The following is a 14,715-nucleotide window of genomic DNA, read 5'->3' on the forward strand; positions in this document are numbered from 1 at the left end:
GAAGTAGGCCTATACATTCCCCAAGAGTGAGAGGTTATATAACTTCCACTGGCCTCCAAACTATGTTTGCACTCTGTTTTAGTAACAAACCATTAGTTAATGACACTCTGAGGAAATCTTGGGAAAAGGAGTCTTCCATATGGATTATGCATCGCCTATACGCTTTCAAATGTTATGAGTAAAATATACAGACTTAATCCTAACTTCCTTATATTTATATTTTAACACACATTGTATGACTCGGTACTGTGCTGCCATGTTTCCTTGTTGTCCTTTACCTGATGGATTCATAACACTTCATATACAGTGGAAAATTGAGACGTTATCTTTCTTCAGACATACTCTGGGCTGTTTTGTGTGGTGGTGAACCCCTATAAAATGCTGCCAATCTACTCTGAGAAGATCATTGATATGTACAAAGGCAAAAAGCGCCACGAGGTCCCACCCCATATCTACTCCATCACGGACAACGCCTATAGGAACATGATGCAAGGTAAGGCCCGCACTGCTGGACGTTCGCATATTAAATCATAGCTTGCTTCTCTTTAGATCTGAATGTTTGGATTTCACAATAGCCGTTGTCTTGGAAACTTCCAATGCAAGTGAATCCGAAAGGCATTTTTATTTCACTAATTGGCAACAGAACAGTATAGAATCTCTTTATAATAACGAATGTCATTTGTGTTTGTTGAAATGGAGTGTGACAGCTGGTGTTAACAGGTCCTTCAGTGGTGTGAGGGGTGCATGCACACATGTGCCAGCAGGTCACACATCTAATGCTATTTTAAACACTTTCCAAATAATTAAAACAGCTGTTGTTAGCCACAGAAGTTTGAAGCTATATTATTGAGTGAAATTAGGTGCTAAATGAAAAGAAGAACCACAAGATAGTTTACACCCCAATCTTACAGCTTTTAGCATGGTCAAAAGTGTTGCTAATGAAGTTGTTGATGCATCAATTCATCGAGTAAAGATAAAACAAAACCTTTCTGCAAAGTTTGCAATGGAAAATTTCAGAAACTGTTATCTCATGAGAAACAGTTAAACTTGCAAAAAAAAATTGCTCTCAAAAAGCAGAAGTAGGAAGGTGTGCTGTCACGCTGTTCCTCAAGAGTAATTCTGCTCAGTCCACTCATGCTTACATTAGACATGGGTTGAGAAATCATGCTTAAACCCTGTAAATGTCCTTATTCATGCAGATCATACCTAAATGTTGTTCACAGTGAGACTCATTTCCTGCTATATGAAGAGAGATGATCATTTATTGTTCACATAGCACAAAATGTGTCCAGTTATAGCACCTAAAAATCACATGACAACACATCTTTTGATGAAAAATTTGAATTCTGTCATTAATTACTCACCCTAATGACGTTCCAAACCCATAAGACTTTCGTTCATCTTTAGAACTCAAATGAAGATATTTTTGATGAAATCTGAGATATTTCTGTCCCTCCATTGACAGATACTTAAATTTGGACAAAACTCATATGGATTAAATTTACAATCTCTTTTTGAAGCTTCAAAGTAGTTGTGTAGCTGTCAATGGAGGGACAGAAAGCTCTCAGATTTCATCAAAAAGATCTTCATTTGTGTTCTGAAGATGAACGAAAGTCTTACGGGTTTAACACGTTTTGAAGGCTTCCTGTAGTAGCAATATCTTGAACTGTTACACTTGATGACATGAGTAAAAATCCAGCATGATCAAGCATGAGTGCCAGTGTTCACATTCCTGCACAGGGGCTTAAACTGATCTTTCTTTGAAGTCCAGTAGGGTTTCAATGCTCAACCAAGTGTGAAATGGTGTAGCCTTGTCGTAAATCAAAACTTTAGGAGCCCATATTGGATGGAATGGAAAAGAATAGGAATGATTTGAAGAATGGTATATTTATGACATTAAATCTATTGGATTTGAATGCATAACTTTCTACTAGCTTGGATAAAACAATACCTGTGCATCTTGCTTTTTGTGAAACAGTTTGGCTGAGGTGCAGATTCCCCATCGGTGTGTTTAGATTTGGTTTTCTGCGTCCCGAATGCCTCGATTTGTGCCTTAATTAGGAAGAAACAAGGGAACAGGCTTCATGTTGTATGTGGAAACCTGCCCAGCTTAGGTCATATCCAAAATGAGCAATAGTCATTCATTGTGTTTACAACAGAAGAAGGTTCTATAGTACATGAGCAGAACAGGCGAGCTCACATTCAGCTGATTAGCTGGTTGGGCGTCAGTCCAGTCCCCAGGATCATAGATAAGAACCAAACTCTGTTTGAATTTAATCTACAAATTCATTGGCTTAGAATTGGTTAAAGAAGATTGTATTTGGTTGACTTGATCAAAATACTTATTTGATAAATGATCTAATAATAGATGCCGTTTTATTTCATTCGGTGGTGTACGGTTAGGATTAGAAAACCTTAAATGGAACCAAGATCATCTGAGAAGGTTTTCAGGTTCTAATTTTAGCAGCATGAATCAATGATTGTCCCATTGCTGAACTCAGTAAGAATTGTGTTGCAACTCCCAAAAGGATAGTGGAGTCAGTTTTTCTTCCTCAGCAAATCAAATTGCTGCGCTAAAACATCAAAGATTATTAGATTTTGTGCATTATTCGATGTTGTAATGACAATGGTATTTGATCATACACCATTTCACATGGAAGGAACTGGACTTTAAGTGGCCGTGAAATCAAAATCGACAAGTCTGTTTTTTTATGGAATATTGTATTATTTATTATAAATAATATAAATAAATTATTTATTCATGCACATAATTATGTGCTCTCGTAACCTTTAATCAAAACAACTTCCCCTCCCTCTTGCAGTGACATCTCTGCTATTCTCTGATGATGTGTTTACTGGTGTGAGGGCGGGGCAACCTGTCACTCACATGAGATCGACCAATAGCAAACCACAACGATCCAATAAAATTCCTGATGGACAAAATCAAGTCCCGTCCTACTTTCTTTTTTAAAGAAGCCATTTCATTTAAATAATAGGGGGAAAAAAATATCGCAATTTCCGTTTCATGCCGACTTTAAGAAAAAAGTATTTTTTTAGACCATATGCATTTCATGATGTTCATAAATGATATGGTATATTCTCTTGCAGTTTCCATGAGCACCAGCCTGACACTCGGGCCGCTGTAATGTCTGTCTTTTCTTTCTACAGATCGAGAGGACCAGTCTATTCTTTGCACGTGAGTTTTTTCATAGTTTTATTTACATCACTGCAGTAACTGCTTTTAGTCTAACTGGCTCTTAAGCAATGCTTCTCGGCCAGGACTTCCATGGGGGGCTGCAGGATGTTTAAATGGATACATTTTTAATTTATTCAAGCAAACAAACTCTTATCTAAATTACATTGCAAAAAAAAAACCACATAAAATCATGTAAACCATAATCATACTATTCTCTCTCTCCTAAGCTCAATAATTTATAATGTTGTTCTAATTGCAGTTCTTGAAATTTGGAATCACAAAATGAATAATTTTTAATTCATTTAATAGGTAGCACTTTATTTAAATAGTCCACTTGAAACATTCTACTAACTATAAGTTGCAACTACATTTCAACTAGCAGTCATTAGAGTAATTGTAGACTGTCTGCTTAAGATCTGCTAACACTTTATTTGTATATTCCCCAGCAGACATTCTACTGACTAAAAGTACGTTAACTTATTCTACAAACCCAAAACCTAACCTAACAGTCTACTAATTCTCTAATGAGAGTTAGTTGACATGTTGCAAAGTTACTTATCATTGCAGAATGTCTAAAGTTGACCATCGAAATAAAGTGTAACCCATTCAATATATCAGTATTCCCATTTTCTGTTAATAAAACAGTTTGAAAACAAGCAGCTTTGTCACAATTACAGCAGAAACACCAGAAATATCTTATATGAGGAAAAACATCCTTACAAATAGAGTTAGATATGGTAAAGTTGCCTGTTTTGAAGTGTGCTGAGAATCCAGTGTTTGCGTAACAACAGCGACTTTTAAGATGCTTTAATTTTGAAGGTGCCTTGCATGTATCCTCTGCTCCCTTTGATATCCTACATTCCTGTGCAGGCACTTAATATAAATAATAAAAATGGTGTTTGAAATGGATTTTTTTTTAAGTTATAGCATTGTAGTCCCTTTCTGTTAAGTCAATGACTGACTGAACAAGAAGGCAGATGTTTTAGCTTTCAGACACAGCTAAAGGTTATCTAATGTCATCTGACAGTGGTTAATACTGTTTACATCCCTGAATAAAGGGATTTAAGGGGGCAGTCGTGGCTTAAAGGGATAGTTAGGCCAAAAATTATATTAAACCCATGATTTACTCACCCTCAAGCCGAGATTCAGACGAACACATTTTCAGTTATTTTAGAAAATGTCTTAGATCTTTCAGAGGTTATAATGTCAAGTTATGGGGTCCACCTCCTTCAAGTCCCAAAAATGTGCATGCATCCTTCACAAAAGTAATCCATCCGGCTCCAGGGGGATAAACGAAGGCCTTCTGAGGGTAATCCGTGTGGTTTTGTTGTAAAAATATAAAACATTATAAATGAAAATAACTGGCTTCCGGCAACGGTCGACGCGCATTCACGGGAGATGGATGCAGGCGTAGGACGTAGCGTAGGAAGCGTCATGTCGTAGAACGAACGCGACAGCGCAGCCAGAGAGCAGAGCAAAACAAAACTCCACTCAGGATTTCCGCGATTTAAAAAACGTGTATTTAAAAGAAAATGTCGGAGGATTTTGATATTAGAGAAGAGGATATTGAGTTCTACGTTCTACGTCACAACGCTTCCTACGCTACGTCCTACGTCATACGCCGGTATCCATCTCCCGTGAACGCGCGTCGACCGTTGCCTGAAGCCAGTTATTTTCATTTATAAAGTTTTAAATATGTATATTTTTACGACAAAACTGCACGGATTACCCTCAGAGGGCCTTCGTTTATCCCCTGGAGCCGCATGGATTACTTTTGTGAAGGATGCATGCACATTTTTGGGACTTGAAGGAGGTGGACTCCATAACTTGACATTATAACCACTGAAAGATCTAAGACATTTTCTAAAATAACTGAAAATGTGTTCGTCTGAAAAATGATTGACATACAGTATGCATCTCGAACGGCTTGAGGGTGAGTAAATCATGAGTTTAATATCATTTTTGGCCGAACTATCCCTTTAATGGTTAGAGACTCTAACCCGAAAGTTGCAGGTTCGATTCTCAATACCGGCAGGAAAATGTAGGTGGGGGAGTGAATGAACAGCGCTCTTTTCCCCCTTAATATCCACGACTGAGGTGCCCATGAGCAAGGCATCTAAAACCCAGACGCTCCTCGGGCGCCGCAGCACATGGCTGACCACGGTTTGTAGTGTGTGTTCACTACTCACTGCTCCTAATGTGTGTGCACTAACTTGGATGGGTTAAATGCAGAGGACAAATTCCAAGTATGGGTTAACATTCTTGAACTTCACGTCACGTTAACAGTTAACAGTTTTGACAAATTAGGATTAATGTTAAATCTGGAACTCACTCTTATAAGCTCCTTCTAGTATAATATACAACAATTAAAAAGACGACATCTATCAAATATAAACATTATGATTAATAGAGATAATTTAAACTAAGAGTCCTTCTACTATGACCTTTTTTTCCAAAATGTCCTCAGCACTGAGAACGAGGCAGATGAACCCAAGGGTCGTGTCTCTTCAGAGTCGACGTACTCGCAGGAAATGTGCCCCCTGCCCTGATTCTAAATCCAGATCATCTTGCATGTTGACTTCATTTTTGTTTGTTTTCTTGAGTCATTATTGGGCATTTGGTCTGCGCCTGTAGAGGCCCCACAACAAAACCTGAAATAGAAATAGCTGTTATAGTATTGAAAAGACATAAGGTGATCTTTACAGGCGATATCATTGTTTCACATCTGTGTGATAATAAAACAGCTGTGAAATATGAGGATGTTAAAATAAAATGGTGTTGATGCAATGTGTCAGTGTGGGAGGCACCCTCAGATACTGTCTGCAAACTTCCTCTGAGTGTGGAATAGGAAATTGAAGCCATTTAAACTGCTCTTGGGCAACTGTTCCTAAGGCACAGAATTCTCTAATGACATCAGGATGTTTCCGCATGGCCCAACTTTCCCATGAAAGACACTTTTTTAAACCGTCTCAAAGCAATGTTTTTTTTATTATCATTTGGGAATAACCACCCAAAGTTAAAACACATGGACTGTTAAACTGTTAAAAACACACTGATCTGAAGCAAAAATCTACATGTGTTTGCCCATACCTCTTATCTAATGTAGTGTGTGGGAATTGTCCAATACTTCAATCACCATTTGGTTACATTGTTGGCAACAGTGACTGTGATCATCATGAATTTTACTATACCTTATCATAAATGGTAAAAAACTGTGGATCTACAAACATTGCTGTATAAAGTTCTCCATTAAATGACTTTACTGATCTGAGGGCTTCCTGCTCCTGCCAGAGAATCAGCCCTTCGGCTGCACAGGGCCTGTGGATCCCAGACTCAGTTTTCCTAATATGGAAATGTTAGCGTGTCAGCATGAAGGCTCAGTAATATCTCTCTCGTATCATAGAAGGCGATAGTGCACTATAAGCTCTTGTAACAAAGTAAATTATAGATAATGATAAAAAAATATATTTTGATATAAAATTTAGTTTAATTTCAGTTTTTTTGTTGCATGCATGCATATTTTTTAAACACTATTAATTTTGTTTACACCTACCATTTAAAAGTTTCATTTTTTTCTTTTGAAAGACAGCGATACATTAAATTGATCAAAAGTGACAGTAAATACTTTTAAATTGTTCAAATTAACACTTTTTAAATAAAAGCTGTACTTTTGAACTTTTTCTTTTCATGGGAGTCCTACAAAAAAATGATCCCCATTTCCACAAAAATATTAAGCAGCAAATGTTGTATTTTTGGAGCACCAAATCAACTGAATTCTTAAGTATCATGTGACACTGAAGACAGTAATGATGCTGAAAATTCAGCTTTGCATCACAGGAATAAACTACACTTTAAAATATAGAAAAAGTTCATTTAAATTTGAAATATTATTTTACAATATTATTGTTTTTACTGTATTTTTATTAAATAAATGCATGCTTTGTGAGTCTTAGAGACTTCTTTCAAAAGCATTTTTAAAAATCTTACTGACCCCCAACTTTTGAATGGTAGTGTTGTCAGTCATAGAGTTGTTTTAAACAAATTTTCTCCTACAAAAATCTTCTGCAAGTACTGTACATAGACATACTATCCAAAACCATCGATTTATCATTTTCTTGAATCATGTGTTTTGTATTCACAGCCATTACTTTCCCCGGCAGGTGGTCATAAATATGGTGGATGAGGAGAAAAGTCATGTGACTAAAGTATTTACACAGCAAATATAGTGCCAAGACATGGACTTATTTTTCATGATTATGGCTCTGATGTGCCATTTCATTTACATAGAACCAAATCCTAAGATCCTATACTTGCCTGTAACGCTGGTGTTTTGATGCCTTGCAAACACTGGTATTTCCATTATTAGTATTATTCAATGTAAGAAAACACAGTTTTGTCATTCAGTGTTGTTTTTTTCCTAGTGGTGAATCAGGTGCTGGGAAGACAGAAAACACCAAGAAAGTCATCCAGTATTTGGCTGTAGTGGCCTCGTCCCACAAAGGCAAGAAAGACACAAGTGCTGCTGTAAGTATGAACACTCTAGAAATACTCTTTCTCTCTTTGATAACCTCTGTCTTCTCCTCAAGCCGGTTCTTATGGGTTCAGTCATCATTTTTATGCTTTGCTCTTGCTTTGATCCTGTTCCTTCATATCAGAGTCTGACATTTTGAATCCTCTAATAATGACTTGAGTAATTATTTGCAAAGGTCATATTGTGAACAGATAAGAACACTTTTTCGATATCATATCCCATTTATCACAAGATTATGCTGGCTCTGATTTTGCCTAATACCAAAATATTATTTGCTGTTGAGCCTTTAGTATCTCAAGGAAATCAAGACTTCTACAGATGCTAAAGGAGAACCAGTGAATGCAACAGAATGCCCTTAGTTCGCATTCATCTAATGACAATTTCCTTAATTAATTTCCTCAAATAGCAACAATCAGGACAACAGTTTGCCTATGTGAGTAAAAAGGATTGTGAAAAATTTCTTCTTGTGTGGGTTTGAGAGTTTGCATGCTTGAGTTTCTCACTAAGAGTGACATTAGACTAGTCTTACATGGAGGGACCATCTAAATAAACCACCTGTACGGCTACTGTTCAAATGATTGTAGACAAACAGTGTGCCAAAAGCCTGAGTGTTCGCATGATGTTTAAAAAAAAAAAAAGATTATACTAAAATAATAATATCAAGATTATGTCGTCGGAGCACGTGTGAGCCATTCCCCCATCTGAGATGTGGTTAACTTTTTCTTTGCCAGAGCGGATGCCTGGCATTGAAACGGTCTGTCTGAGCACAGTGTGTGTGCATGCCAATATATAGCCTTTTGAATTGACGATCTCATATCCTTTCCCGTTTCTCCTTGATCACCTATTAATCTACCACAGGTTCATGTGCATCATCTGTCAAGCTCATATGTGTGTGCATTAGGAATATAAATCCCACCTCAATGTAGATCTCCGTTTAATGTGTACTTATGAGGAACGACACAGGAAACAAAAATATATGCGCACATTATAGCTGTTTTTATGACATTTTATGCATAACAGCCATGCATATGAGCTTAAAAGGGATGCCCATAATAGGTTCCTAAAAAAGTAGTTTCGTTACTCTTGAATGCACTACTTTGAAAATTACTAAACACTTCTTCTACATACTAGTCCTCTGTAAAGTTCAAGGTTGAAATAATTAGTTCATCTTTCAGTTAAACGTAAATAAGGTTAATTGCATGCGAGCGAGAGAGAACACCAGAGTATGTGAGTGGAGTGAATCGACAGCTATTTCCAGTCAAACTCCACATTGGGTTTTCCATTTCCCACTTGTCGTTCATTCTCCAGTCACTGATGAGAGAAACCCGCTCTGAGTTTACATTATTGTTCTATTGTACGTTTTTTTAGCATCTTGAAGATTGAAAATGATCCATTAGCATGGTATCACAAGTGTTCAAATTCTGAATAGATTACTCATCTGGAAGAAGATTAGATTTTTAGTTTAATGTAAAAGGAACACTTGGTCGACAACTTTAAATTTCCCCACACATTGTCATTAATTTTTACTAAACTTTTTTTATTTTTGTCTGATAATATTTCACAAATCCCATCTTTCTTTCCTTTTGAGTGCATAATAGTCTATTAAAATAGTTTAAAATGTGTTGAATACTTATGTAATTGCATTGTGGGTTATTAACGTGTTATGTTCACAATGTCAGCAAGGTCAGAATGATCTTGGCACAAGAGAAAACACGGATGCCCTGACTTCGCAGCTACACTCCGCCCCACTCACATACTCTGAACGGCACTCTATGGACCAATAAAACTGTCATCTGTTAGTTAATATGCCTCTCTCTGCCCTGAGACCAATGAAAGAAGCTGTCGAACTTAGCTAAGTGCTTTAAGAATGTTTATACAGTCTTCACTCTGTCCTCTTTCTTCCCAGCAATCTCTCTGTCAACAGTCTCTCTGTCTCCATCATTCTAAAAGTTCCTCTTTCTACTTCTTTTCTAGTTTACTTTATTTTCTTTGTCAGTGTCTGATGCTATCAGCGATCTTCTTTCCTTCTCAGCGGCAAGCTGCCTCTGGTAGATATATTCTTTTTCTTTTCTTTTTTTTTTTTGATGCTCAGTAAGAAAGTAATTGAGAGTCTGTGTCACGGTTAAAACATTTTTCTGCTTCATTTAAGTCTAAAAATGTGAATCTAAGGCCCTGTTTACACCTGGAATTAAGATGCATTTTGGGCGATCGGATCACAATTGGACAACCCTAAATACAGGTGTAAAGGAGGTCTAAAACACTTTGAGCTTGCCCACTTCCATAGGTATAGTAGGACACGCATTTGACCGGATTGCTTTCGTAGTGTAGACGCTCATGTGGTCGAATGTGTTCGACCAAGCCACAAAAGACCGTCTATCGACCTAATGCGTAAACATTATGTGAAGCTAGCCAGATAAGATTTAAACTTTGTCGGCTGGAGACCCAAGTTTGATTGGAAGAGGAAAAATGAACCAAGCCCAATGTTCTCTCACCATTCCTGATTTCTAACACGCGTTTCGGCGTCAGAGCAGAAACGAAAGCTGCTGCTCTCCATATGTTTTCCATTGTCTCTGGTCGTGTTCATTTGTAAATTGCTTATTTCGTCCATTAGAGCGAAATATCTGAAAAAGCCCATACATTTACCCTCTCCTCGAAGAAATCAGGACAAAAGTGATCAAAAGTGCACAAAAGAAACAGATTAAAACACCAGGGCCCAGTTTTTCAAAAGTAATCCAGTGGGATTTCGGATCACGGATTGGATCAAATCTTGGAAATGGGTTTTTCAAAAGCAAAAGAGGGATTCTGAACTAAGATCAGATCATGTAATCCGATCTTAAATTTGATCTGGATCAAACCTGCCCTTTGGGTTTTTCAGAACTTTGAACTCGGTTTGGGATCTATTTGATCCAAAAAAACAGGATTAGAGCCCTGCACGGGCCTCAAATTTAGGCCCGAGCCCGGCCCTGGCCCGAGACGCTCAGGCCCTAGCCCGACCCGTGTCCGACAGCTCATCAGAATTATAAGCCCGAGCCCGACCCGAGCCCCTTTTTTTTTTTTTTTTTTTTTCATTACACAGCGGCAGCCTGCCCTATTTGCAGCCATTAAAATAGCTCAGTTTTGTTAGTTATGTTTCTTTGTTAGTTATGTAAATTAATGTTTCTTTTCATTTCTTTATTAGGTTAATTTAGACAAATGTTTGGAGCATTTTTTTTTTTTTAATGACGACCAAGCAAACCGAGCCGACAGCAAGTAAAACATGTTTGATCAATTGAGCCTCTCAAATCAATGCTATAATACTTTACTTGTCTACAATAAAATCAATAGATATAAAAAACTTCAAGCATATCACACAGACAGTTAGTTTAATAAATGTTTATTTATTAAACCACAGTGAGTACATTTTTTTTTTGAAATACTGAGGCAGGCTCAGGCTGCTCGCAACAGCGCTTGCAAACGAAATGAGCAATAGCCTATTAAATTAAATAAATTAAAAACAAACTTGCAGATTATCTTACCTCAAAAATGCACCACAGAACATGGCCATTCTTTTTTCCCAGTGGTTTCCAACAGTTAAACGAAAACAAAGTCCAATCAAACGAAAAACATCAGAGGTTTCCAACAGTTAAACGAAAATAAAGTCCAATCAAACGAAAAACATCAGAGGTTTCCAACAGTTAAACGAAAATAAAGTCCAATCAAACGAAAAGTTAGAACAGTCTCTAACAGAGCATCGTGGAGAAAAAGAATAGCTAAGCATCCACAGTGGAAGGTTTTAACCCAGTCCTCCTTTCTTCTATCACGAATTCTTCTCACGCACGCGATTTTTCTCTTAATATTCTCCATTATTTGCACATGAGGTGAATCGTGGGTCGCGCTGACGGGAAACCTTCTGTGTGCGTGCGTGAGACAGACTGTCATGTCAGTCATATGTCAGTGTAATTTTAAGATTAGCTGATGATGGCTATAATGGCCAGTATTTAAAACACGTTTTAAGTGCAGGGCACGTCCAGTTCCCGCGCGCGAGCAGAGAGATTCGCGCTCGGCACATTATATTCCGTGTGCGAGCAGAGAGATTCGCGCTCGCGCATTATATTAATGTAGCCTACTTTCACGCTACAATAATGCGCTCTCGACATTTGACAGGAAAAAAACGCCATAAGTTATGAGGTTACGAAATGTCTTTCTATGTTTGTTTTTCTATCGTCAACGTCAACTTCTCATATTTTTTTTTAAATTAATGTCTAAAAATATAAAAAGCAGGATAACCCAAAAAAGGCCAGAGGCCCGGCCCGCATTTTAACTATGACGTGAAAATTGGCCCGAAGCCCGGCCCTAGGGGCGTAAAAAAGTCGGGGCCCGTCGGGCTCGGGCTGAAATGCAGGGCTCTAAACAGGATTATCCTGATCCCATCAGAAGGGTGGATTCAGTTGTGATTTTTCGAACCAAATAAAACCAGAGAGGTTTTTTTTTTTTAAATGAATGATCACAAAATCAATGTTTACTGATGATATATACATTTCTTCATATTTGAAGCATATAGGAAGCATGTCACATCTAATGAGATATGGTAAAACAACAAAATCTACAATTTAACATTATAACAAAATAAGGAAAGTAAAATGTTTCTGTTTATTACAGTGTTTCTGTTTCTTAAAATTAAATAAACAATGGTTATTTGTGGCCACCGGTATTTTGCCAACTGTTGTTCTTTGCTAAGCCAGTAGGCTACACTGTTGGTTCCATTTAAGGCTCTAGTAAACAGGATTTGGTGATCCTGAAAAGTTCCTATCCGGATCAGATTGATCCAATCCGATGTTGCTTTGAAAAACTGGCTCAAAAGTAAGATGGATTACGTGATCACGGATCGCAAAAAAAAGGATTACTAAATCCGGATCAATTTTATCCGGATTAAACCTTTTGAAAAACCGGGCCCAGGTGTAAACCTGTATGTGTCTCCCTCGTCTACTTGTGATCCGATCGACCAAAACGTATCTTAATACCAGGTGGAAACAGGGCCTAATTATGAGGTTAAATGACACCAATAGCTTTGTGAACCACAGGCAGCACTATTCTCTCTAAGAACTTGGTGTTTCATCTCACAGATTAACTTTTATCTTGTTAAGTGAACTCTTAAATATCTATAGGCCTAATTGAGATCCATTTCATGAACCCTATTAAAATGTCCTCTCTCCCCAAGCTTAGTATTCCAGACTGACCTCAACTGCTCCTCTTGATATCCTTGTATGAGGTGGACATGCTTGGCAGGCTTGAGATTTGGCAGCTAATAGAATATCACTCTTTTGATCTAAGGGGATTATGCCCATCTAAATTGACATGACCTAATTTGTTTTGCACTGTTGAAGGTACTTGCATCCTAAGTATTGCTTCAGGCCTTTTAAGAAATGACTTGCTCCCTAAATGTATTCAGCTTCAAATTTTTTGCCTGCCAAACATTATAGGTTAAATGTTGTATTGTGTACTCTAAAGGAGAGCCTTTTCATCTGAGTTCTTTTGTTTTATTCCAATCTTCTGGCATGTCCCCTTCTCATTTTTTCCTCCTTGACTTGTTTTCTATGGAATGGTTCTCATTACGTTTTAACCCTGGTATTGTAGGGTGAGCTGGAAAAGCAACTTCTGCAGGCCAATCCAATTCTAGAGGCCTTCGGTAATGCCAAGACCATCAAGAATGACAACTCTTCCCGATTCGTAAGTTTGCAAATGATATATGATAGCAGATGTAACTAGAATGACCAAGACTGTATCTAATGTATGGATTCAAAATCTTTTCTTCACAGGGCAAATTCATCCGCATTAACTTTGATGTGACAGGTTTCATAGTTGGAGCCAACATAGAGACCTGTATCCTTTAAGACTTAATATATAGGCCATGATTAATCGTACATCCTGAATTATTAAACAATTAAATTATTTATTATTTGTAACATTTTAATTCTGCAGAGTTTAACCTTAATGTAAAAACCACTTCAGATCTGTTGGAGAAATCTCGCTGTATCAGACAAGCAAAAACAGAAAGAGCCTTCCACATCTTCTACTACATGGTAGCAGGAACAAAGGACAAATTACGCGGTAGGTGGAGACACCTCAATATGTTCAAACATATTTTTTTATTTTATTTTTAATATTATATTTAAACATATCATTTTTCAGCTTGATTCATTGGATCTTTACCTAATGACTGACAGACTAAGATTTCTAAATGCAGAACTGTTTTGAAATGTTCTTGCATCAATGGCATTCTTGCTGGGATGTGTCATATGATTTTTATTCTCTATTGGCAGAGGAGCTTTTGCTCGAAAACTTCAACAAGTACCGTTTCCTCTCATCTGGCCATGTTCAGGTTCCAGGCAACCAGGATGATGAGATGTATGATGAAACCATGGAGGCCATGGATATCATGGGCTTCACTGTTGAAGAAAGAACAGGTATCAAATGCAATAAAATATACACGTTATACACATAATCTGCTTATTTTTACCAACATATCAGCTAAAAATGAAGAGTTTTGGAGTCTTTGAAAAGACAATCAATTCTGAGAAATGTTATTTCTTTTTGTCAGATGTCCTCAAAGTAGTCTCAACTGTGCTGCAGTTGGGTAACATTGAGTTCAAGAAAGAGAGGAACCAGGAACAGGCTACCATGCCGGACAACACAGGTCAGACACCTTTGGGAAAATGGCAAATGAAAGACATCTCAGGCTAATATAAATCATTATTACAAACCTAAATGACTGTTGAAATGTGTCTCATTCTCAGCTGCCCAGAAAGTTTGCCATCTCCAAGGCATTAATGTGACGGACTTCACAAGAGCCATTCTGACGCCACGTATTAAAGTGGGTCGTGAGGTTGTGCAAAAGGCCCAAACTAAAGAACAGGTGAAGAGAGAGTTTATAGTTGTGCTGCGATGTTGTGGAATTTGTGTAATGTTGCTCAAGTCTGTAATGAAACTGGAAAACTGCACGATTATCATT

The 14,715-nt window shown here is 37.5% G+C and overlaps 1 protein-coding gene across 4 annotated transcripts in view; it reads left to right on the forward strand.

Moving 5' to 3' along the window:
• myh11a (myosin, heavy chain 11a, smooth muscle) overlaps positions 1–14,715 on the forward strand; it is a 35,241-nt gene that overhangs the window by 5,957 nt on the left and 14,569 nt on the right. For 3 of the 4 annotated variants that reach the window (XM_079882677.1, XM_079882680.1, XM_079882678.1), the window contains exons 3-12: positions 337–493; positions 3,169–3,196; positions 7,618–7,720; positions 8,134–8,160; positions 13,341–13,433; positions 13,523–13,586; positions 13,716–13,814; positions 14,027–14,170; positions 14,305–14,400; positions 14,501–14,619. In XM_079882677.1, coding sequence (XP_079738803.1) covers positions 337–493; positions 3,169–3,196; positions 7,618–7,720; positions 8,134–8,160; positions 13,341–13,433; positions 13,523–13,586; positions 13,716–13,814; positions 14,027–14,170; positions 14,305–14,400; positions 14,501–14,619 — 930 coding nt within the window. The remainder of the gene's footprint in view (positions 1–336; positions 494–3,168; positions 3,197–7,617; positions 7,721–8,133; positions 8,161–13,340; positions 13,434–13,522; positions 13,587–13,715; positions 13,815–14,026; positions 14,171–14,304; positions 14,401–14,500; positions 14,620–14,715) is intronic. The other variant, XM_079882679.1, reaches the window with a different exon arrangement.

This window comes from Squalius cephalus (assembly GCF_949319135.1).
Source record: "Squalius cephalus genome assembly, chromosome: 10".
Classification (NCBI taxonomy): Eukaryota; Metazoa; Chordata; class Actinopteri; order Cypriniformes; family Leuciscidae; genus Squalius; species Squalius cephalus.